This window comes from Rhamphochromis sp. 'chilingali' (assembly GCF_963969265.1).
Source record: "Rhamphochromis sp. 'chilingali' genome assembly, chromosome: 2".
In the NCBI taxonomy this organism is placed as follows: domain Eukaryota; kingdom Metazoa; phylum Chordata; class Actinopteri; order Cichliformes; family Cichlidae; genus Rhamphochromis; species Rhamphochromis sp. 'chilingali'.
This window is the reverse complement of record NC_137930.1, coordinates 12,350,530-12,373,277: the sequence shown is the minus strand read 5'-3', so window position 1 is coordinate 12,373,277 and position 22,748 is coordinate 12,350,530. Positions and strand designations below refer to the sequence as shown.

The following is a 22,748-nucleotide window of genomic DNA, read 5'->3' as shown; positions in this document are numbered from 1 at the left end:
AAAGTAGACATAGATGATTAAACTAAAACTAGGTATAAAAAATATATTATTTAACTTTAAACTAACAAACAAATCCAACAAGGGCGGAGGTGGTGCAGTGTTTGGCACTTTTCCCTTATAGCAACTATGTCTTGGGTCCAAATTTACAATCCGACTGGGGCCTTTCTTTCTTTCTTTCTTTTCTGGTGGGCCTTTCTGCATGGAGTTTGCATGTCCTTTTTATGTCTGTGTGGGTTCTCTACAGGTACTGTGACTGCTCCCACAGTCCTGAGATATGCAGATAGTGGAGTAAGGTAAATTTGTGATTTTAAATTGGGTTTAGATATGAATGTTAGTGCGAATGGTTGTCTGTCTCTCTGTGTTAGCCCTGTCCAGGGTGTACCCTGCCTCTTGCCCCATGGCACCAGCACCCCTGAAACCAGAAGAAGATGGATGAAATAAAAATAAAAAATAGACAAGAGCTAGCTGAAATTATACAGTGTGCTTACAAAACTATCCTAAATAAAAGAAATTTAAAAAAATAAAATACAGGAACTGCTTTTTACTTTTTGTCAGTCTGACATAAAGAAGAGGTTTCCTAAGAGGTTTTGAACAGAGATCTACGCACACAAGTGAAATGCAAAGTCTGTGGCACCTTAACTCCGTCAGTCATTTGTCTCTGCATGTGTGCGACACATACAAACACTGACTACTAAAGCATTACAACATCTGTTTCAGGCTGGATGGGACTTTCAACAGCCATCTTTTGATGCAAATAACCACTTTATAAAAATAGAAACTTCTGCTTTTGTCCACCTTACAAATGTGTGTTAGAAATGGACACACAGAGACACACACACACTTATTAGTGCTGAAGGCATATCTACTCTAAAGGGAACTTCCATAAGAGTGATAAATATTTATTTTGTTATATTTTAAGACTCCTTGAGAACACAAGTGCTCAAAGTGATATGTTGATTTTAAAGGTCAAATCTTGATACAAATACACTTATGCTTAGACATCACTTAGTATAACAACTTATTTTGTAAAAGAAATAATCTGAGAAATAAGTAAGTAGGTTTGCTTTTGATTTAGGTGATTTGGAGTCTGAAATGTATATCAGTCAGACTATCAGTCAGACCTTTGAAAAGTCACTGCAATACTTGCTATTTCATGGAACAAATTTCACCAAATGTTTTGGAGGACTGCAATTAACATTACTCATAGAGCCACATGACTAAGTTGAAATAAATCACCAGAGTTGTTTATCATGCTATTGTGATTTGCACATATCCATTTCTCTGGCCACTTTGTTAGGTATACCTGATCAACTGCTCCCTAACATAAACATCAATCAGCCACACATGGCACTAGTTTAGGTAGGAACCACAGACATGGTCAAAATGAACTGAAGTTCAAACTGACATGGGTTTTTAACGTGTGCTGTTTGTCTCAAAAACCCCAATACAGCCTGGTTTGAAACTGTTGGTCTGCTGGAATTTTTGTTACACAACCAACTCTAGGTTCCTTGCTGATTTCAGAGGTCAGGGAATAATGCTCATGTAAATGTAACAAAATTAGGCTGAAATAGCTGGTAACGGACCCCCACCTCCCCCCCACACACACACACACACACACACACACACACACACACACACACACACACACACACACACACACACACACACACACACACACACACACACACTTAATAGCAATACACCTTACATATACTTTGTAAGGTGTATTGCACACACACACTTAATAGCAATACACCTTACATATACTTTGGTCTCTTGTTTTGACAAAATTGCTTGCTTTTGGTCATCAAAAACCAAAAAGAGGCATTTGGAGAAAAAAGTAGGCTACAAGATTTATCCGGTTTAATATGGGCACCAATATCCAAACTGCTGAGTAAAAAAAAATCCCCAAGTTTGATGTCAACAAACCTGCGAACAATTTTATACCAAACCTCTAAAGGAGGCAGATTTCATGAAAAATATCACTATCCACCTGAGAGAACCAACAAACTGGACCTGAGCAAAGCGGGAACCAGCCCTCCTCAGCAGGGACGTCTTTTTTTTGTTTTTTCACAGCGAAACGTGTGCTGTGTAAAACTGTGGGTGTGTAAACTTTGGTGCACTTTGGTTTGCGCTGCTTAAATGGAACTCCTGCGAGGCTCCGCGCTCAGAGAGCAGCGCGCGGGCTGCGGCGATCTAAGTTGATGTCAAAGCCGATTAGCGCTGATGTCCGTCGTGATTCTGTTTTCACCGTCTGTTCACTGAGTCTATTTCTGTGTGCTGTTGTTGGCGGTACTACACACTCCGTCGTTTTCCTCATTTTTTTAACCACCAGGACAGAAACACACTGGCTTTCTAGGTCATGTCCGAACTTTGCAGCATGGAGATGTGTTGAAGCGGTGCTGCTTTTCAACGGTTCAGCTGACACTGGAGCGTGTATTTGACAGTCTGGTAAGAGTGATGCACTCTCCAACTTTTTATGCCATGGTAAACCTGGATTACCTTTTTCTGCAGTTGAGATGTTAACCACTTTCTCTTCAGTATCCATCCGGTAGAGATAACGGTAGCGATATCGAGGATGCGTGATGTGATACATATGTTTGCTCTTTGAAGTTGGGACCAAAATAAGGACAGGACTCAGTGTAAACATAATGCAGAAGAGCGTGCGGTACAATGAGGGCCACGCTCTGTATCTGTCAGTGGTTGCGCGCAAAGAGGGGACCAAGCGCGGCTACCTGAGCAAGAAGACCACAGAGAACAGTCGCTGGGCTGAGAAGTACTTCGCCCTCTACCAGAATGTGCTCTTCTACTTCGAGAACGACCAGAGCGCACGGCCCTCAGGTATATACCTGCTGGAGGGATGCACATGCGAGAGGGCGCCGGCGTCCAAAGTGTCCGCCATCAGCAAGGATGCTATTGAGAAGCAGCAGGTGCGTCCCACGGTAAACGTGCTTTTAGCGTGAAAAACCGTCAATTTTCTTTGCTCTTTCATTTCTGTCTTTCTTGAGTCCCTTTAAAAAGTCCTCACCACACATACACGGTGTCATGAGTCTTGCTCAGCGTTTCTTTATTTTCCCTCCCAAAACTCTAGCTATCAGGAATTCAGAAGGTAATTAGATATCCTTCATGATACAACCTTTAACTTATGGTGGAATATCCCACCAGGTAATTTTGATGAATTTAGGTTTAAAGCTTTTGCGCTTAAAATGAAGTGTTATGTCCTAATTATACTTAAAAAGTATTTTCATTCGAAACTGTGTCCCTTTTGTACTCAATGCATACACGTTTACATTCAAATATACTTATAAAATAATTCGTTTCTGGTTTGTCTTAAAACTGGCAGTTGCTCAACTATACTTATGCAACACTATTAAATGGTGAGTATTTTTAGGTATGAAAAGTTACACCATCATTCACAAGAATTACTTAGTAAAAGTTGAGAAAGAACACCGTCATTAAAGTTAGTTATTAACTTTACTGACTGACTAACTAACTAACTAACTAAATAAATACAAACATTTACAGTGCTTATAAAAACATACGAACCATTAGTAAGAATTATGTATAGCGGTTTTAGTTAGTAAATAATTCTGTCACTATTTAAACAGCAGAAATTTCAAGAGAAACCTATTAAACAAGTCACACAAAGGGAGTTGTGTTCATTGTTGTATTCTTTTGTGATTTAAAGTCTATATGTCAGGCATATGTCAGGGACCAATTTTGGGGGCATCCTGTTTTGGGGTTTAAAAGCCACGGAGACGCGGTGTTTAGAAAAAATGTGTCTCAACTGTTCTGATACTCCTGCCACATACAGGATACACCGTGGAGAGGTGGCCAGTTGGTTGCAGGGCTAACACAGAGAGACCATGCGCACTCGTGGGCAATTTAGAATCACCAATATAAATCAGAACAATGAGCTGAAAGAGGCTAAAATGAACTGTCAAATAATATTAAAATAATTGCTAAAACCGTTTGTACTATAGTTAGTAGTAGGAAAATATAAAGCAACTAAAAGATCTTTTTTTTCTTCCCCCTTCTCACCATGCTTAATGCTAATGCTGCTGCCCATTATAGCCTCACCTATGTGCCACTTGACTGATGTGTTTCCATAGTGATGAAGTTGGTAGTTGGTGAAATGGGACATACAGTAAGTTTGACGTTACACAATCAGAGATATGAAAATATGGACGTTTTCTTGAAAGGATATTTAACTGAGGCTAAAGGCTAAATGTGATAAATCACACTAGTGTGCTTTTAAATAATGAAAATTGATTCTGCTGTGAATATGTAATACTTTCTGTTTGTGAGTTTGTATCCGACATGTGGTACTGCTCTAGGATGATGCTGTGCTAGACTAAGAATAGCATCCTTGCTCGTTGTTTTGCCTGCAGTCACTGTCTGAATACCAAGTCAACACAACTGCATCTCACACATGGATGCTGCTACGCACTAGTGCTACCTGTGCTATTGGGAGACTACCTTTTACTGTACTCTACTGCCTTTCTATGAGTATGGTACACGTGTAACCAAATAACAACAAAACCTAGTGTAATTTCTTCAAAATAAGTTAAGTGAAAAAGTCCAAAACAATGTACGTATTTTAAATATGGCACAGTCCTCCTTGGTATGTGTTTGCACAGTGAAGTTGTGATGTAAATCCTGTGTTTGATCATAATGCTTGATCTGTAATGCTTATTTCTACCTCAATATTTTTATTCTTGGATTCTAGTAAGGTAGCTTTGGATGATTCAGAGTACAAAATAACCAAAGCTTGGGTGCTGCCCCGCAACTCTTCTTTTCCTCTTGCCTTTTTTGATTGGCTCCTTCTTAGAAATGGAAGTGCACTGTGTGGACCATATTAGGGAGATCCACTCATACTGACAGACATTCGGGAATAGAGAAACTGTTTGTAACTGAGCTTTAATAGAAAATCTATTTGATCTATTTCAACAGTAATTTTTATAACCACAATGTAGGTTGATCATTTAATGAGTGTGCATTTTTGCTCATTTAATAGCATTAAAAAGTGCAATAACATGAGATCAAGTTTTTTAGTAGTCTTTTCTAATACAAATCATCAAATATTCCCATTTTCTAGTTTTCTGAGCATTCATAATTGTTGCATTACTGAGTTTAGCAATCATAACTCCTAACTCCTGTTCATGTCAGTTTAAGTTCAGAAACAAGCTAAATGTCACAAAAACACTGTGTTGTGTTTTATTTCTGTGAGTGTTTAAACACTGAGACCGGTTTCCAGTTTATAACCACTTTAGCTGACTTATTATTAGAATTAGTGCTTATGAATCACTTTTCTAACTAACGAAGGCCTCTCTTCACAAACAGCAGCTACTTATTACAACCTGGGACAGCTGAAATGTTAGCCAAAAAATGAGACAAGAAGTTACCTTAGCTCAGATCAACTAAATATTTACTTTAATCTTCCATGTGTGACACAAGCACACTGCTTCATCTTCATTTCAACACTTTTTAATGAATTGAGTGGGGTACATGTGAATTTCTCAGTCCCAAAGGTGTTTTTGTAATTACCTTGACATTTTATTGACATTTTATTTAATTACACATTAAATAAAATTATTTATACTCTTTATACACAGATGATATTATCTTTGAAAAACAGATTTTAATGACATCCTAATAATATAGTTAATGTCTATTATATTTTTTATATAATTTAAAGACAATGATTCATGAAAATAACTGTAGTGAAAACCACACAAATATGTATTGCATAGTATAAAAAGTAGCCCAGACCGCAGCTTATGTCCTCAGAGAGACGAAGGAAGTAACACAGCACCATTGTCCTGCAGGTCAGGTCGTGTTGAAAGTGGTCCTGGCTGTAAGCGGGAGCTCTCATGTTTGCATCTGTGCATAGCAGACTGATGAAGTGTTTTTTTGTGAGTGAACGCGGTGATGCTCGATGCAGGGCAAGGCAGCTTACAGCTCCCTATTTCTCACTCTGTCTGTCCCTGTCCGTCTGTTCGTCTCACTTATTGTTATCCTTGTGCTTAAAGCAGGCTTGTGACCAGGGAAGCCGCATTAGCAATGCAAGGATGCTGCACAAGCCTTGATGGTTATGTAACCCCCACCCTACCCCCCAACGCACACAAACAAGCCCTTAAGCCTCTCTGGTCTGTAGCCGACACACGCTAGCAAGTGTCCCTCACCCGCTTTTTGTTACATCATTACTATACAGACCTGCTTTCTCTCTGTGGCACCCTTTTAGCAAACTATATTGTCAGACATAGGAAAGGAAAAAACTGATATTCAGCAAGTAATTTATATGTTTATTTGACCCATATCTCATGGATTAGAGGGTTGTGACTTTGTTAAGGACTTAATGTTTGGCAAATACAGACTATAATGACTTAAATACAACTCAGTTTAGTAACATACCCATGTATGGGCTGGAGGAGCCAGAGATTCATCTCCTACCTCCGGATTGGTAGATGATCTCTACTGCCTGACCTCAGAGAAAATCTATCGTATTTCTCTGAATTAATAAAATAGTAATTTTCCTGGAAAATTAGTGCATAACCATGTTCAAATTTCTGCAGTCGTATTGGGTTAAGTTGTTCTTGAGAAAAAACAGCAATTTATTTTGAATTCATATTAATTTATTAAATAAAAAACAGAGTTTGTCATGTGAATGCACCTCTGCAGTTTCTACTTTTAACATATTGCCTATTGAAAGTTTGTGTCACTCCTGGATAATTCTTTTTTTTAACGTTTTGTTGTATTTTTTTTCCTCCTGAGCCCGTAGGGTCCCTTATGTTTATGAGCTTACCAGTGTGGAACATTGGTAAGACCGTAAAATATAACGCAGGGGTGTGTGTTAAAGCTCAGTTTTAATTATTTTTTTATGACAAATGCAACAATACAAGTTATTTTATGTGAAATGTTGAAATACAGGGTTTAGCTAAGGTAGTTAGAGACATGCTAAAGTTTTCAGGTTACTGTAAGGTTATTTTTGTGTGTCTTTTGCTTTTAAATGGATAAGTACTCCTAAAACTGCCATGCAAAGGAGTTTGGTGTATTATGAAATCCAAGTCTTGATGAACTGCTGTTCCTTGTTACACGTGCTAACCTCATTAGTATGGTTTAGCAAACAGCTGAAGGGACAACAATATGACAAATGAAAAAAAAAGGACTGAAACATGCATTGAGTTACTGGTGACTGCTTTTTGAGTATTTGATGATGGGCTCATTCCTGTCAGACTTTACTTAGTGCATTTTTAAAAAACAAACAAACTTGTAAATGAAATATGAAATTTGAAAATGTGATATGGGATGGATTTTCACTATGATTTAAAGGGATTAGAATCTTGTATTCATGCATAAAGTGGAACAGGTGGAGTCAGGATTTGTATTTGTGTCTTTTCTAAATTATGTATACCCTTGTCAAATGCCCCAGTGAACTTAAACACGATAAGTACTTGTAAAAAATAGATTTAGCCTGCAATATATAGAAGTAGAAGTCCCTACTGAGCTTAAATATTACAGCATATTCATAAGCTTAGGAGTCAATGGTGGTATTGTTGTCTTCAGAAACGACACAAAAAGAGAACAAATTGGCTTTAAAATGAGAAGTTAGGCAGTCTTTTACCGCAGAGGCAGCAGCAATCTATATCAACTGGACGGCCAGCTAATGCTAATGTAAAGAAAAAATCAGCAAAAACCATGTGCATAATTATAATCATACATCCAGATTATACTCAGAAAAATGTGATCAGAGTTCTAAAACTGCAAAGATCTCAGCCTTAGATTGCAGAGGCAAAGTGGGAGAAAACCTGGAGACATTTTCTCTAAATGCAGAAGGGGCTCAGCGACCTCACAGGATAGTTGATTGTGAGCTCACAGAATCCTTAACAAATTTCTATTTATTTTTGAAATTTTCCATTAAGACCTTGCTGTAAAACTAGCTTCACAAACAAATGAATGACTGTGAACATGACCCAGTTGTGTACTGTACATTTTTATTGTTCTGTGCACATCAACACCACCAACCCAGTCAGGACCCAGTCCCATATTTAAGATGGCGAGGCATGATTGTGGAAGCCGCGCAGGTGCGTCCACCTTCCCTGCACAGCACCACAGGCCACGCCCCGCCACATACCCCCATCGCCAGGCCAGGGAGCCATCCGGCTGATCCTGCTCCCCTCCCCCCGCGAGGGGAGCAGGCATCCCTAGCCCCTCTTCCTGCCAACGGCGTGCTACCACCACCACCTGCTACTGCTGCGTGGCCGCCAGCTCGGCCACCATTCTGGCCAGCTCCTCATTCTGCTGGCCCAGTCCTGGGTCTGCCGTGCCTCCCGTCCTGGGTTTTGGCACCACTGTGAACATCCAACCCAGTTGTGTTCTGTATATTTTTATTGTTTTGTGCACATCCACATCAACACCACCAACCCCGAGTCAGGACGCAGTCCCATATGATGGCGGGGCATGATTGTGGATGCCGTGCAGGTGCGTCTGCCTTCCCTGCACCCAAGAGCACGGCACCACAGGCCACGCCCCGCTACAATGACCGTTTTTTTTTTTTAATTTTAAAGATACATGGCGCTCCCAAAGTTTTACATGCACAGGCTCATCTGCTGAGTGTCCTCGGCAGTCATGCTGGCTGCCACAATTGCTGCAGAAGCACTAAATAGCACTAAGTAAAATGACTAAAAACCAGAAGTTGAAGTGGGTTTATGATTACCTTGTTCAGTCTTGAAACGATTTAGCTTGATATAGTTTTGCTTTAACACAGCTGGCTTTGTTTTTATATTTGCATTTTTCTACTTCATATTTTATTTAACCTCCTAAGACCTGAACGCTTCCACAGCATGCATTTTGAATTTCTCTTTGATATTTGGGCTGATTGGGGCCCAATGAATGTAAAAACAAAGAATTACCAGATTTTTTCTTTTACCCACTTTTTGTTTCTAAGAAAAATGACATCCACATATAAGGATATTCGTTTAAAATTTTGATAGAACAGTGGCAGTATAATGTCCTCGTAAGTGGATATCAGGCCCTTGTAGAGCAAAATTGAGTATTCGGGTCTAAATAACCAAAAATGTGATGTCCGTATATGTGGACACCAGGTCCATTCATCCATCCGCTTCCGCTTATCCTTTTCAGGGTCACGGGGGGCATTGGAGCCTATCCCAGCTATCATAGGGCGAGAGGCGGGGTACACCCTGGACAGGTCGCCAGTCTGTCACAGGGCCAACACACAGGGACAGACAACCATTCACACGTAGTGACAATTTGGATTATCCAATCAACCTATCCCCACAAGCCGCATGTCTTTGGACGGTGGGAGAGTACCTGGAGGGAACCCACGCAAACACGGGGAGAACATGCAAACTCCACACAGAAAGACCTGATGGTGGAATTGAACTCAGGACCTTCTTGCTGTGCGGCAACGGTGCTAACCACCGTGCCACCGTGCTGCCAGTGAAAATTACGCCCATGTTCATGAAAAGTACTCATTGGTGTCATGGTTTAATTTTGCAACTTTATCTTTGCCTGTCTCTAGAAGTACAAGCCTTGTCAACGCCTTTGTGCAAATCACATAATTTGAACATAGGCATCTAGTAAATGGATAAGAAATACTTTTGAAGTGTAGTTTTCTGTTCTGTGCAGCCATTCCTGTGTAGGTTTCTAGGGATTGTCTTCTTTGAGAATACAATTCCCGACTTTCTCATTCATTTGCTCGAGTCTTGGGAGTTGTTCTAAGGGTCTTAAGACACATTTTTCTCTAGTTTTCTTTCCTGATTCTTTGCAATCTTTTACTCCAAACCTCTTCCAGGAGAGTTCTGTACTGTGTGGCTTTCTTAAGTGACAACTCTTGCTGAAGTTTTACACTGTGTGTGGAGATAACCAAACTAAAGAACATCATTGCACAGAAAAGATTTTCATGGGCTAAAAATGTTGACCCTAGTAATTTTTTTCTGAAATAATAATAATAATAACAATAATAAGAATACTTTAAAGAAAACTAGTATGTTTAGAATTGCCCTTGTTGAAAATTTTGACAAAACTAGGGGTAATACCCTCCTATTGGGATGTGGACATTTTGGAATGTCCAGACAAAAATACTTAGGGCCTGATATCCACTTACGAGGACATTATACTGCCACTGTTCTATCAAAATTTAAAACGAATGTCCTCATATGTAGATCTCATTTTTCTCAGAAAGAAAAATTAGGTTAAAAAAAAGAAGTGGTAATTCTTTGTTTTTACATTCATCAGGTGCCAATCAGCCCAAATAGCAAAGTAAAATTAAAAATGCATGCTGTGGAAGCGTTCAGGTCTTAGGAGGATACTAATCATTTTGTCCTCATCTTTACAGATGCATGTGTGTAAGTGCATCTGTATGTACTTCGTATTATTTGCACTAATTCTCATTTTGAAGTGGAGTCCTTGTACTCTTCCAATTATTACCTCCACTCATGAGGAAGCAGGTCTGTTTTCTGTGTGCTATTTTAGTGTTACTTGTGCTCTTTGTGCTGTTACTTGGGGCAAGAACTCTGACGAGGAAGCTGAATATGAAAATGTGAACCAAGTGTGGATGTTCCTTAGGGCTGCAGCCAACAGTTATTTTCATTAGTCCGTGTATACAAGGTGTATAACAATTGGCTTAAATTATGGAATTTATCACCGCAGCTGGAGGATGTTCATTCATCTTTTCTACTTTGTTGCCAATAAACAAATAACAGATTTGACACAAAAACTCTAATTTTTGAGACATACAAGGAAAGTGGCTTTTTGAGGCATTTACTTACTGATAAAAAATTATATTTAAGCTGGTTCTAGTTTTCTCTTTTGAGAGATCAGCTTTATAGGACTCTTGTCAAAGACAATTTCTTTCGATTTCCACCATAGAGTTTCAGCTGGATTGAAATCTGGACTGTTTCCTGGCCTTGTCACTGAATTATTTATGTGTCCAACACTAGACCTTTAACAAACAAAAGATAATAGCAACAAAAAATGACATCAAGCAAGAATTCACAAGACAAGTGAAATTAAAGAGGGAAATTAAAAGTGCGTCGGTGTCTCACTCCCATTTCTTCTTGTTGCATGTTGAAGCTCTACTTGGAACCTTGTTAAGATCCAATCACGCAAAATAGTATTTCTTTTTCCATTTTTCAAGTGGTCTTAATCTTTTGATTTGGACTGTATGTTGCACACATACATTAATGTAGTTTCATTAAACTTGAGTTAAAAACATATAATAATTCTGTCATTGTCTAGATTGTAAGCCTGAATAAACCTGTTGAAAAAAATACTCTGACCTAAGATTAGAGATCTTTTTTCCAAGCATGAAGTCACATTACTTTTTGTCTCTTTTCTTTCACATAGTACTACTTCATGGTCAATTTTGGCCACGATGGGCAGAAACCTCTAGAGATGCGAACAGAGGATGAGTTGGACTGCAATGAATGGGTGGGGGGCATCCAGCAGGCCAGGTATGAAGTGACAAGAGTTTTCACTCTTTTACAATGTTATAAAATATTGTAATTTATGTATTTTCATCTGTATACGACTTGATCTTTCTAATGGCTCCATACTGCAGTGGTTTAGATATTTCCTTGTAAGTGAAAGGTTTTTAGTTTAATTCCAGCCAGCGATTCAAATTTCTCTTGGTTGCATCAGGAAGGGCATGTAGCATAAAACTCTGAAAAATACCTGCTGTAGAGCAAGAGTGTGTTTATTTCCTGTTTTTATGCCTGTCTCATTTGTTCTGTATAGTGTCCTTGGGTATTTTAAAAGGCGCCTTTAAATAAAATGTATTATTATTAAGAGATGGGAAAGCCATGCAGCAAAGGGCTGCAGGTCAGACTCAATCCTGCATTGCTCCACTCAGGCCATGTAACATATGGTTACCAGCTCAACCACTGAGCTAAACCAGCACCAGACGGCTTTACCTGTCTAGCACTTAGAGTCCCCCGAGAGCAGCACTGCCCAGCCTTCTACCTTTCTACCTTTAAAACTCGCCTTCCAGCCAAATGGCTGGTAGGCTTTTAGCTAGGCTTTAGCTTCAGCCAAGTGGAAGCTAAATTGTCTAGTCATTCATATGTAAATTAGGTTGTTATCTGGGAATTCTGGAGGGGAGTGGGGGTGTGTGAATGAGGGTGTGGGGGAGCTGCTAAAAGCTGTGCACTTCCTTTTGTGTTTCATCTTGATGCATTCTCAATCATCCAGGGAAATAAATCTCTAAAAGTCACCAACTTGGAGTGTTTCAGTTTGCCATCTTAGGGAGAAATCAACACACATGGGTGTATGTCCTTCGTTGCTGAGATTTATTGATAAAAACAGTACAAAAAACCAACCATTTGTACACATATTTACAAATAATAATAAAAAGTGAGTGAGTACATTTCAACATTTTCAGCAATCACTCACAATCCTGGCACTGCCATGGTATCTGTAGTCTGCATTTACCACATGTGTATCTGTAGCAGTGAACACATCGCACAGTGGCATGATTGTTCTTGCATTTGTGTTTGACCTGACACATGGCTCTTTTTCCAGGGCTAGGTGTGGAGGGTTGTGCCCGAAGCAACTGTTCTTTTCTTGCCTTTTTCCCAGCTACATGAGAGTGAGCCAACTCTCTTGCAAGCTCCACCAGGAAGTCCACCCGTCTTTCCTTCGTCCCGGTGTATGCTTGATACAGCACATGTGCATTCAGTGCTGCCATGTCAATCATGTTGTAAAACACGGCAACTGGCCAGTGCCGTGTTCCTCTGCAGACAGTGTACTCCCGAACCATCTGGTCCATCACATCCACGCCACACTTTGTTTTGTTGTAAAGGGTGACAGTGTTTGGCTTCCTTTTGGTAGTGTTGGGAAGCTGGGAAGAAGGCAAGAAAAGAACAGTTGCTTTGGACACAACCCTCCACACCTAGCCCTGGAAAAAGAGCCATGTGTCAGGTCAAACACAAATGCAAGAACAATCATGCCACTGTGCGATGTGTTCACTGCTACAGATACACATGTGGTAAATGCAGACTACAGATACCATGGCAGTGCCAGGATTGTGAGTGATTGCTGAAAATGTTGAAATGTACTCACTCACTTTTTATTATTATTTGTAAATATGTGTACAAATGGTTGGTTTTTTGTACTGTTTTTATCAATAAATCTCAGCAACAAAGGACATACACCCATGTGTGTTGATTTCTCCCTAAGATGGCAAACTGAAACACTCCAAGTTGGTGACTTTTGGAGATTTATTTCCCTTGATGATTGAGAATGCATCAAGATGAAACACAAAAGGAAGTGCACAGCTTTTAGCAGCTCCCCCACACCCTCAATCACACACCCCCACTCCCCTCCAGAATTCTCATGTAACAACCTAATTTACATATGAATGACTAGCCAATTTAGCTTCCACTTGGCTGAAGCTAAAGCCTAGCTAAACACCTACCAGCCATTTGGCTGGAAGGCGAGTTTTAAAGGTAGAAAAGCCAAATGGCTGCTCTCGGGGGCTCTAAAGCCCTCTGATGCATGAATTATGAAAGCCTTGGTCAAGATTTTTTTCTTAAGTGCTTTTATTCTTCTCAGGACATGAAAAAAAATGTCCAACTCTTTTTTTCCCAAAAATAAGTTTTTTTTATAAAGTTATAAACTTGTCCACTCCAGTGGACTACATGCGCCCGAGCACTTAGCATGAAATACTGTGAATTTACTGTAAAAATTAATTACCTTGTGTTCTATTGTAAATATACAAACACTTGTTTGCTTGTATCCTTTGAAAAACATCTCAGCAATTTTTTTGGAACTTTCAACTCATAAGGCCCCAATGTTTAGACGTAAATAACAAAACCAATCAACAGTCCTAGCTGTGAATCCTACACCTGAATATGGCAAACTATCTCCAACAAGAGAAACATTTTTGAGTCTACACAGTTCTATAACGATGCAGGACAGTATTACCAAGCCCTTATTAGCATGCTGGAAGAAAACACAAACTGACATCTTAGTCTCTGCATCTCCGAACACTTCTATGTTCATCACAGCTAGGCTGTGTGAAAGTTTGCAAAGCATCCAGGGCACAATGGCACACAGCATTGCATGCAGATGTATTTGGTCTTCCGTGTGCACGCAACATCATGGCATCTGTTTGCATTTTTCACCTCGGTCAGTTGGGGCCAGTGATATCCTGTGGCAAACCTGACCTCACAGGCTACTTTGGTGACTGCTCTCCGCTTCACGGGTTGTGGGGTCCCACTGGGTCTTCCTCTTTTGCATTGCTGGAGGGTGAATCTCTTCTCCTGTTACTGACAGTTCTTTCCCATACAAGTTGGTGTTGTATGTTATATTATCAATTAGATCTGCTGGAAACAGATGTCTGAAGAAATCTATGAGATCCTTCCCCTCCACATTCAATTTCCACTCTCCTAGAAAAGGAGGCAAGTCTCCATCAAAGTCATTGTCTTGGACTTTCCAAATATTTTTGCGGGCTTGAGTATGGTCAGGTGCCATGTACCCATCTCCCACAGCTCCCTGATCATGCTGACCTTCCTCTTCATCCTGCCCTTCATCGTTCTCACTTTCTGCATCCTGACTGTTTGTGTCTTCATCATCCGTAGCTCCTATGTCTCTGTTCTGCTCTGGCAGCCACTCATCATCACTGGACTTATCACTGAACTCATCATCACTGCACTCATCAATGAAATCATCATCACTGGAGCTGGATGGAATTTCCTGGACTATTCTGTACCCTGCCTTATTCTTTGCTGCATTTGAAGTCTACAAAATATGATAAAATAATTATTATAGTAACTCAAACTACAGCTGATCTGCACAAAAATATATATTTTAAATGAGTAGTTTATAAATGTAACAATTATATGCTTACTCATAACCAAAACAGTCCCAAAAAACAGTGAGACAATTTATGACTTATGTTAAAAAAAATATAGTGGGTAATGCATGATGTCCACTTCATTGGACACATGGTTCATCATAGTTTTCTACATATTAGACACAACAATTTCTTATTCCAAACAGATAATATCCTTCCCTAGATGTTACTGCATATCATCTTTTTTTTTTTTTTTTACCTGTTGGGCTCTTTTAGCATAGAAGGATTGACAGGATATGCCAGCAGTGGTCGGCAGGGGTGACAGTTTGTCTGCCATCTTTGATTCAGAGGAAATTTACTTGCAGTTGCACTAACTGAACACTGAATTGACCTCAATGGAGCATGGCAGCAGAGAGCACTCTAGAGGCTAATATGCAGTTCCACCATAGAAACCAATGCATTAAAGAGATATGTACGTTTTAGTAGCTGTCCACTCCAGTGACCACTATGCATCAGAGGGCTAGGGTAGTTTTAGAGTCTCAACGTGAACCTTAAAGTAGATAACCCATAAGTAACGCGTAAAAAATTACATCTCACTAATTTAGAAGATCTTTATTTTGTGGAAAAAAGCTTTTTTGCTCTATAAAAAAGCCAACTGTGAAGCTAAGAAGCCGTACTACTCCTCACTGATTGAAAAAAATAAGAAAAACCTTTCTCTCTAGCACTGAAGCCATGCTGGCCAAGAGTCAGAGCTCTGTTGGAACTTAACTAGTAATGACGTCATGAATTTCTTCAGAGGTTTTAACAGTTGCGAAAGAAATGACTCATAAACATCACACATACTATCTATACTATTGATACTAATTTTCTTTCCGCCTGATTGATACTGATTCTGATTCTGAGTTAACTTCAGTAATCATTTCCTCCAAACCATCAACGTGTCTGTTAGAGACCACTCCTTCATTACTGCTCAAAGTCTTACCATTGATTATTGTTTTAATCTTACATATGATATTATATCCATGACACAATATACTATAAGCCAAATGTAAGCACAAAAGTAGTCTAGGTATTAGTTTCCTTGAAAACTTGCACTAAAAGTATAAAATAACTGCTTAACACTTCAGTTTAACAACAACTAAAGTAACTTATCCTTGTAGTTCATCAGCAACCTGCATCCATCATGTAAGTACATAATTACTTTCTATCCACCATTTACTCGTCCAGTTATGGAGGGTAGCTTAATTCAATTCAATTCAAATTTATTTATGCAGCGCCAAATCACAACAACAGTCGCCTCAAGGCGCTTTATCAATATAAAGCGCCTTGAGGCGACAGTAGATCCTACAATAATAGATACAGAGAAAAACCCAACAATCATATGACCCCTATGAGCAAGCAGTTTCGCGACAGTGGGAAGGAAAAACTCCCTTTTAACAGGAAGAAACCTCCGGCAGAACCAGTCTCAGGGAGGGGCGGCCATCTGCTGCGACCGGTTGGGAGAGAGACAGAGATTAATAATAAGTACGATTCAATGCAGAGAGGTCTATTAACACATAGTGAGTGAGAAAGGTGACTGGAAAGGAAAAACTCAATGCATCATGGGAATCCCGAGCAGCCTACATCTATTGCAGCATAACTAAGGGAGGATTCAGGGTCACCTGATCCAGCCCTAACTATATGCTTTACCAAAAAGGAAAGTTTTAAGCCTAATCTTAAAAGTAGAGATAGTGTCTGTCTCCCGAATCCAAACTGGAAGCTGGTTCCACAGAAGAGGGGCCTGAAAACTGAAGGCTCTCCCTCCCATTCTACTTTTAAATACTCTAGGAACAACAAGTAGGCCTGCAGTGCGAGAGCAAAGTGCTCTAATAGGGTGATATGGTACTACAAGGTCATTAAGATAAGATGGGGCCTGATTATTTAAGACCTTGTATGTGAGGAGCAGGATTTTGAATTCAATTCTGGATTTAACAGGAAGCCAATGAAGGGAAGCCAAAACAGGAGAAATATGCTCTCTGTTTCTAGTCCCTGTCGGTACTCTTGCTGCAGCATTTTGGATTAGCTGAAGGCTTTTCAGGGAGTTTTTAGGACTTCCTGATAATAATGAATTACAGTCGTCCAGCCTGGAAGTAATAAATACATGAACTAGTTTTCCAGCATCACTCTGAGACAGGATATTTCTAATTTTAGAGATGTTGCGCAAATGGAAGAAAGCAGTCTTACATATTTGTTTAATATATGCATTGAAGGACATGTCCTGGTCAAAAATGACTCCAAGGTTCCTCACAGTTTTACAGCTTAGTCAGTGCGAGTGAGATTCGGAGAACCTCAAAAAGTAAAGTGTGCTGTTAGCACAATTCAGTGGAATTCTGAGGTGTGCAGAATAGAGAATAGAGACTGGACTGTCCCCCCTCTCTGTTCCTGAGAGAAATGTTGTCTTTCTTTCTAGGTATTATTGTTTTGTGTTTTGGATCAAATGAAGGCATTTCAGGGATGAAGACATTTCTTATAATGTTAGGTGTAACATAATACTGCAGAAGTTACTCTTGATACTTCTGGTACATTTTGATGGTAAAACTGACAACACAGGGCCTTTATTTGTAATGAAATATGTATGTACATGATAATGCTGTTTGTTTCACTACCTTCCACTACAATGAAAATCTTTTCTTTCTTATTATCTTGTAGTAAAAATGTTCCACAATTTCATCTTGTTGTTCCTACACTTTTTGTGAGAAAATGTGCTGTGCTGAAAAGTGCGACTCAAACTCTACCTTCTGCTCTTTTTGTGTGTTTATGCAGATTTGACACTACTACCTCATGTTGTTCCATATTTGTTTAACATGCCTGTGTGCATTTGTGTGCAAGTGTGTGTTCTTTCTGCTCGCAGCGGTTCACATTTAGGTCACACTGGTGCTGTAGTGCTGCATGGTTACATCACAGACTTGATCTCGTAACTCGACCTCTGTTTTTCTCTGGTCTCACTTTCTGTGTCTTTCCTATTTTTAGTGTAACATTCAGTAGAAAGTATGCCTCTACTTGCCCACAATGACATATTACTGCAGGTGTCAATAATATCAGGTTACTGCCTGATCATTCGTTTAAGTCTATAACTAAAACAAATTGGCACACAAAGCTCTCTGTACATGTTAAATTACCACACTAACCGACTTCAGTACTGTCCTCCTGTGCTCCTTTTAGCTACTCTGGTATCATCATTGAACGTGACATCCTGATGCAGAAGTACATCCATCTGGACCAGATCATGGAGACTGAGAAGGTTGCAGCCAATCAGCTTCGTACTCAGCTGGAGGACCAGGACACAGAGATTGAGAGGCTCAAAGCAGAAGTATGCATGAGTGCATCTGCATGGCTACATAAATGCACATACTGTCACACACAGGCACCCACATGCACTCTAAAATCAAAGCATGCAGATTCCTAAATTAAATCACAGCAGGACTCCACTGATTCTGGGGCCTATTATTTGGGATTTTTCTTTTTTTTACCTTTTAAAATGTTCCCATGAATGTTTTATATTTTGTTATATTTTGCACATTTTTTCATATGGACGCTGTTGTTGTGTTGTTGCAGATTACAGTATTGAACAAAGCCAAGGAAAGGATGCAGCCGCACCAGAACAACCAAGACGAGGAAGACCCCGATATTAAAAAAATTAAAATGGTAAAGAATTGTAACTGCATATTAAAATGTAGAGAGACAAGGTTGTGAGAGAAACTTAGTGTGCAATGGCTATACAGGTGCAGAGTTTCATGCGTGGCTGGCTGTGTCGGAGGAAGTGGAAAATCATTGTCCAGGACTATATCTGTTCCCCTCACGCTGAGAGCATGAGGAAGAGGAACCATATTGTGTTCAACATGGTGGAAGCAGAGACAGAATACGTGCAGCAGCTTTCCATCCTGGTGAATTGCTTCCTTAGGCCGCTCCGCATGGCTGCCAGTTCCAAGAAACCTCCCATTCGCCATGATGATGTTAGCAGCATCTTCCTCAACAGGTGCAACTCTCTTTTTTTTGTTTTGCGTAACTTTTCACACAAATCCTGTATTTCAGCTGTTTGTAATAGTTTATAATAAAGTTTGTAATAAACTATATACTAGATATAAAATACTGATGTCACACATCAATTTCTGAACAAATATGAGAATGTAGTAAGTCATCAGCTAACACTTGCCAGCCTGGTTAGCAAACGGCTTCTATAAACTGTCTAGGTGTAACGCACCAAACCTAGATCCTTCTTGCGGCCTTCCTGGCCTTATAGTTATACTACTAAACTCATTCTTGGTGAATTGAACTCACTCCTCTCTCTCTCTCTCTCTCTCTCTCTCCCTCTCCCTCTCTTTCGCTATGAAGTGAGACCATCATGTTTCTGCATGAAATCTTCCATCAAGGTCTGAAGGCCCGAATTGCCAACTGGCCTACTCTAGTTCTGGGTGAGTGTTTCCAAGCTTACACTTTTTTTAACATAAGCTGTGGTCAGAAGGTTCTACTACTACATGTATAGAGACAAAAAAAAACCAACAAAAAAAAAAAACCACACCTCTGATTTACATGTAGCTCATCTCCTTGTATATCAAAGCTTCCAGTGGAGCTTTCTGACTGCTTGCATAGAACAGGGTGGTCTGTGGAAGTAGACTAGAGTGGTACATGATAAATGAACTGGTTCTTTTCTGCACTTCCTGAGTAGTCAACAAGTTGCTTCATTCAGTCAAGCACTTTTTTAATGCAAGTGCTTTTTGTCTAACATTCACACAAACATTCATATGTCCAATGGATGCACTGAAGAGCAACTTAGGAATGGCATCTTGCCCAGGAATATTTGGCATGTAGACTGCAGCAGTGTCAGGGATTGAACCACCAACCTCCTAATTAGTAGATGACTTACTCAACCTCCTGAGCTACAGCCACCCCAAGTTGCTGTCTGAAATCTTGATTGGATAGAAGGCACGTGGGTAGAAAAAGCATGGAAAAAAGTGCCGGTGTTAATGGGTGAGTTAGACATGTTGTATATATTTGAGTGGTAGAGTAGAAAGTGCTGTACAAGAATCTCTCCATTTTTCATTTACGATGGTCAAGGCTAATGATGAGAACTGAGTTTCTGACAGCAAGACAGAAAACAAATAGAAGTTTTAAGTTTGGAAACATGAAGCCAGCAGGAGCTTTCACCGGGAGTGTGTTAATGGTTTCTTTGTTAGATTCACTGGGTTGTTCACCATTAATGGATGCAAACTTCTACTATTACATCCTAAGGCATCTGAGGAAGAGCTTTTGGTGCAAATGAACTAAAGTGCAGCATGTGTCATCAGGTGCCTGCTCATAGCATATCAAAGGAGCAGGATTATTTGCAAAGTTTTTTTTTTAGGTGAATGCAAAATTAGATTGTTTAATGGATTTTTGTTTTGGTCAGAATGGGACAAACAGGGATCGATCTGCAAATTAGCAGAAGACATGGGATTGATGCAGGAATGCTTGAACAGATAACTTGAAAGGGAGATCAACCAAACTGATCACTTTATCAGGTGTGCCTGTCTAGTTGTGGGTTGGACCTACGCTTGCCTTCAGAACTTCCTTAATTCTTCATGGCAGTGATTCAACAAAGTGCTGGAATTCCTCTGAGATTTTCACATTTACACAATAGCAGCATGCAGCTGGTTGCACGTTTCCCGTTTTCACCAAATCCCGAAGGTGGTCTATTGGACTGAGATCTGGTGATTGTGGAGGCCATTTCTAGTACATTGAACTAAACATGTAATGTGATGGGATGAACAGGGTTACCAAAAGTACTGAAGCAGGCTGTGGTCCTAAGGAGCCCACAGTGTGCCAAGAAACCATCCTGAACACCACCATCATCAGCCTGAACATGGCACATGATAGATGGCAGGACAGATGGCCTGTGTGAATTGTGGGCTCACTTTCTTGTTCTTCACTGACAAGACTAACACCCAGTATGGTTTTCTGCTGCTGTAGATCATCTGCTTCAAGGTTTGATGTGTTGTGTGTTCAGATTTCAGAAATACCTTGTTTGTAACAAGGTGAGTTACTGTCGCCTTACTATCAGTTTGAAGCTGTCTGGCCATTCTATTCTGAAGTCATCAACAAGATATTTTTGCATCGCGCCAGATATGTTCTCCACTGGCCATTTTCCATGAACCCTAGACATTGTTATGTAGAACAATATCAGTGCATCAGCAGTGTGTGAAATACTCAAAGCAGCCTGTTTGCAGACAATAATCATACCACGCATCAAGTCACTTAAATCTTGCTTATTCAATACATTGTTTGAATTTAGCAGGTCTTCTTGACCATGGTCACGTTGATAAATGCACTGAATTGCTGCATTATGATTTGTATGAAGTAGATTAGGGGTGCAACGATATTCGTATCGATATTGAACCGTTCGATACAGTGCTTTCGGTTCGGTACGCATATGTATCGAACAATACAACATTTGTAATTTATTTTATCAATTTTCCTTCTGACGATGCTGTCTGTGTTGAGCACTCAGTGAATCTGTGTTCGACTACTCCGCCTAGGCTGCACTGTCCAGCGCAGATCCAGTGAGCGCTCAACACAGACAGCATAGTCAGAAGGAAGAGCGCAGGGCACCTCCCCCACCCTCATTCAGATCTGGCGTTTGGAATTATTTTGGTTTTCATGTGACGTATGACCCTGAAGGTAAGCGAGTCATGGACTAAAGTAAAACAGTATGTTGGATGTGCCATGCAATGCTCAATTACATTGGTGTGAACTAGTGTGCTAGCGCAGTTAGCTCGTTAACGTGTTGGCCGTCTAGCCCCATGCACAGAGCGATCGGCGGTAGCTCGTTAACGGAGATTTGCCGTGTTGTGGCGTTAAGGTCATTTCAACGAGATTAACCTGAAAGCACTAGTGGGAACACAACGAATATGACTGCACATTTACGCCGACATCATCCTAGTGCAAAGACAAGTGGAAGCAGACAAAAAAAAGCAAGCATGCTACTAACTTTAGCCGAGTCATTTAGACAGCTGTTAGCACATGATTCTCCTTATGCTGCTGAGAATATAGCCCAGAAGAAGCGGATAGTATAGCTTTTATTTTGGAAAGAGCCATTTCTCTGCAATAAACTCTCTTTTCCAACGATGAGTGATTCCTCAATCAGATACAGGGCTTGCAATATCGCTAGCCCGACGTCCCGGAGCTAGCGATTTTTTCAGTTGGGCTACCAAAATCTATCTCTGCCCTGCCCGTCGGGCTATTGTAGGAAAAATATATGTCAATGCTTTTGCATTCTTTCAGAAATGTAGCTGGGTAATTATGTCATTAGCATCGGTGAGCCACTGTCAATATGTGACATATTGAAGTCGCGTTTGAATTTGCGCTCGTTTTTTTGCTTTCACTTTGCAATCGTGCGAACTGTGTATAGAGAGCGACAGTACTGATCTGTGAGTGATGATAATTTGTGCACCAATTCCTCTGACATCGTCTTATTAATCGTTAGCTTACTATGCAAACATGACAAGTGAAATCTCCCGCAGCAAGCTTAAACATGTGAGAGGTTGATCGCACAGAGAATCGCTGAGCTTATGTGAGTGAGTGTGTAAAAGCATTTCAGTTCTGCTGAGCCAAATAAGACAGGTCAGGGTGAAGAAGTGACAGCCAAAGAAAAGCTTACCACAAAACGGAGAAGTTATGACAAATCAGACTATAAGGCAAAAAGAAAGTGCAGCTTTATGGTTTCATGGACAAAAGAATTTCTGTGGCTGCGATATGACGAGCTAAATAACCAGGGCTGCACATAAGTGGTCCGCAGGTGCGCATTCGCTGTCAAAATAAAAAACACGCACAAGGGTTAGGGTTAAATTTAAAAACTGTACTTTTGAGTTAAAATATATATTTATAATTTTAATAAATGACAAATTAAAAAGGCATGAAC

The 22,748-nt window shown here is 40.0% G+C and overlaps 1 protein-coding gene across 1 annotated transcript in view; it reads left to right on the top strand.

The window, feature by feature from the left end:
• The first annotated feature begins 2,218 nt into the window (after positions 1 to 2,218).
• rasgrf2a (Ras protein-specific guanine nucleotide-releasing factor 2a) overlaps positions 2,219 to 22,748 on the top strand; it is a 48,418-nt gene continuing 27,888 nt past the window's right edge. Inside the window, exons 1-6 of the mRNA XM_080875028.1 lie at positions 2,219 to 2,930; positions 11,368 to 11,474; positions 18,017 to 18,164; positions 18,410 to 18,499; positions 18,577 to 18,830; positions 19,187 to 19,266. Coding sequence (XP_080731154.1) covers positions 2,652 to 2,930; positions 11,368 to 11,474; positions 18,017 to 18,164; positions 18,410 to 18,499; positions 18,577 to 18,830; positions 19,187 to 19,266 — 958 coding nt within the window. The 5' untranslated portion in view covers positions 2,219 to 2,651. The remainder of the gene's footprint in view (positions 2,931 to 11,367; positions 11,475 to 18,016; positions 18,165 to 18,409; positions 18,500 to 18,576; positions 18,831 to 19,186; positions 19,267 to 22,748) is intronic.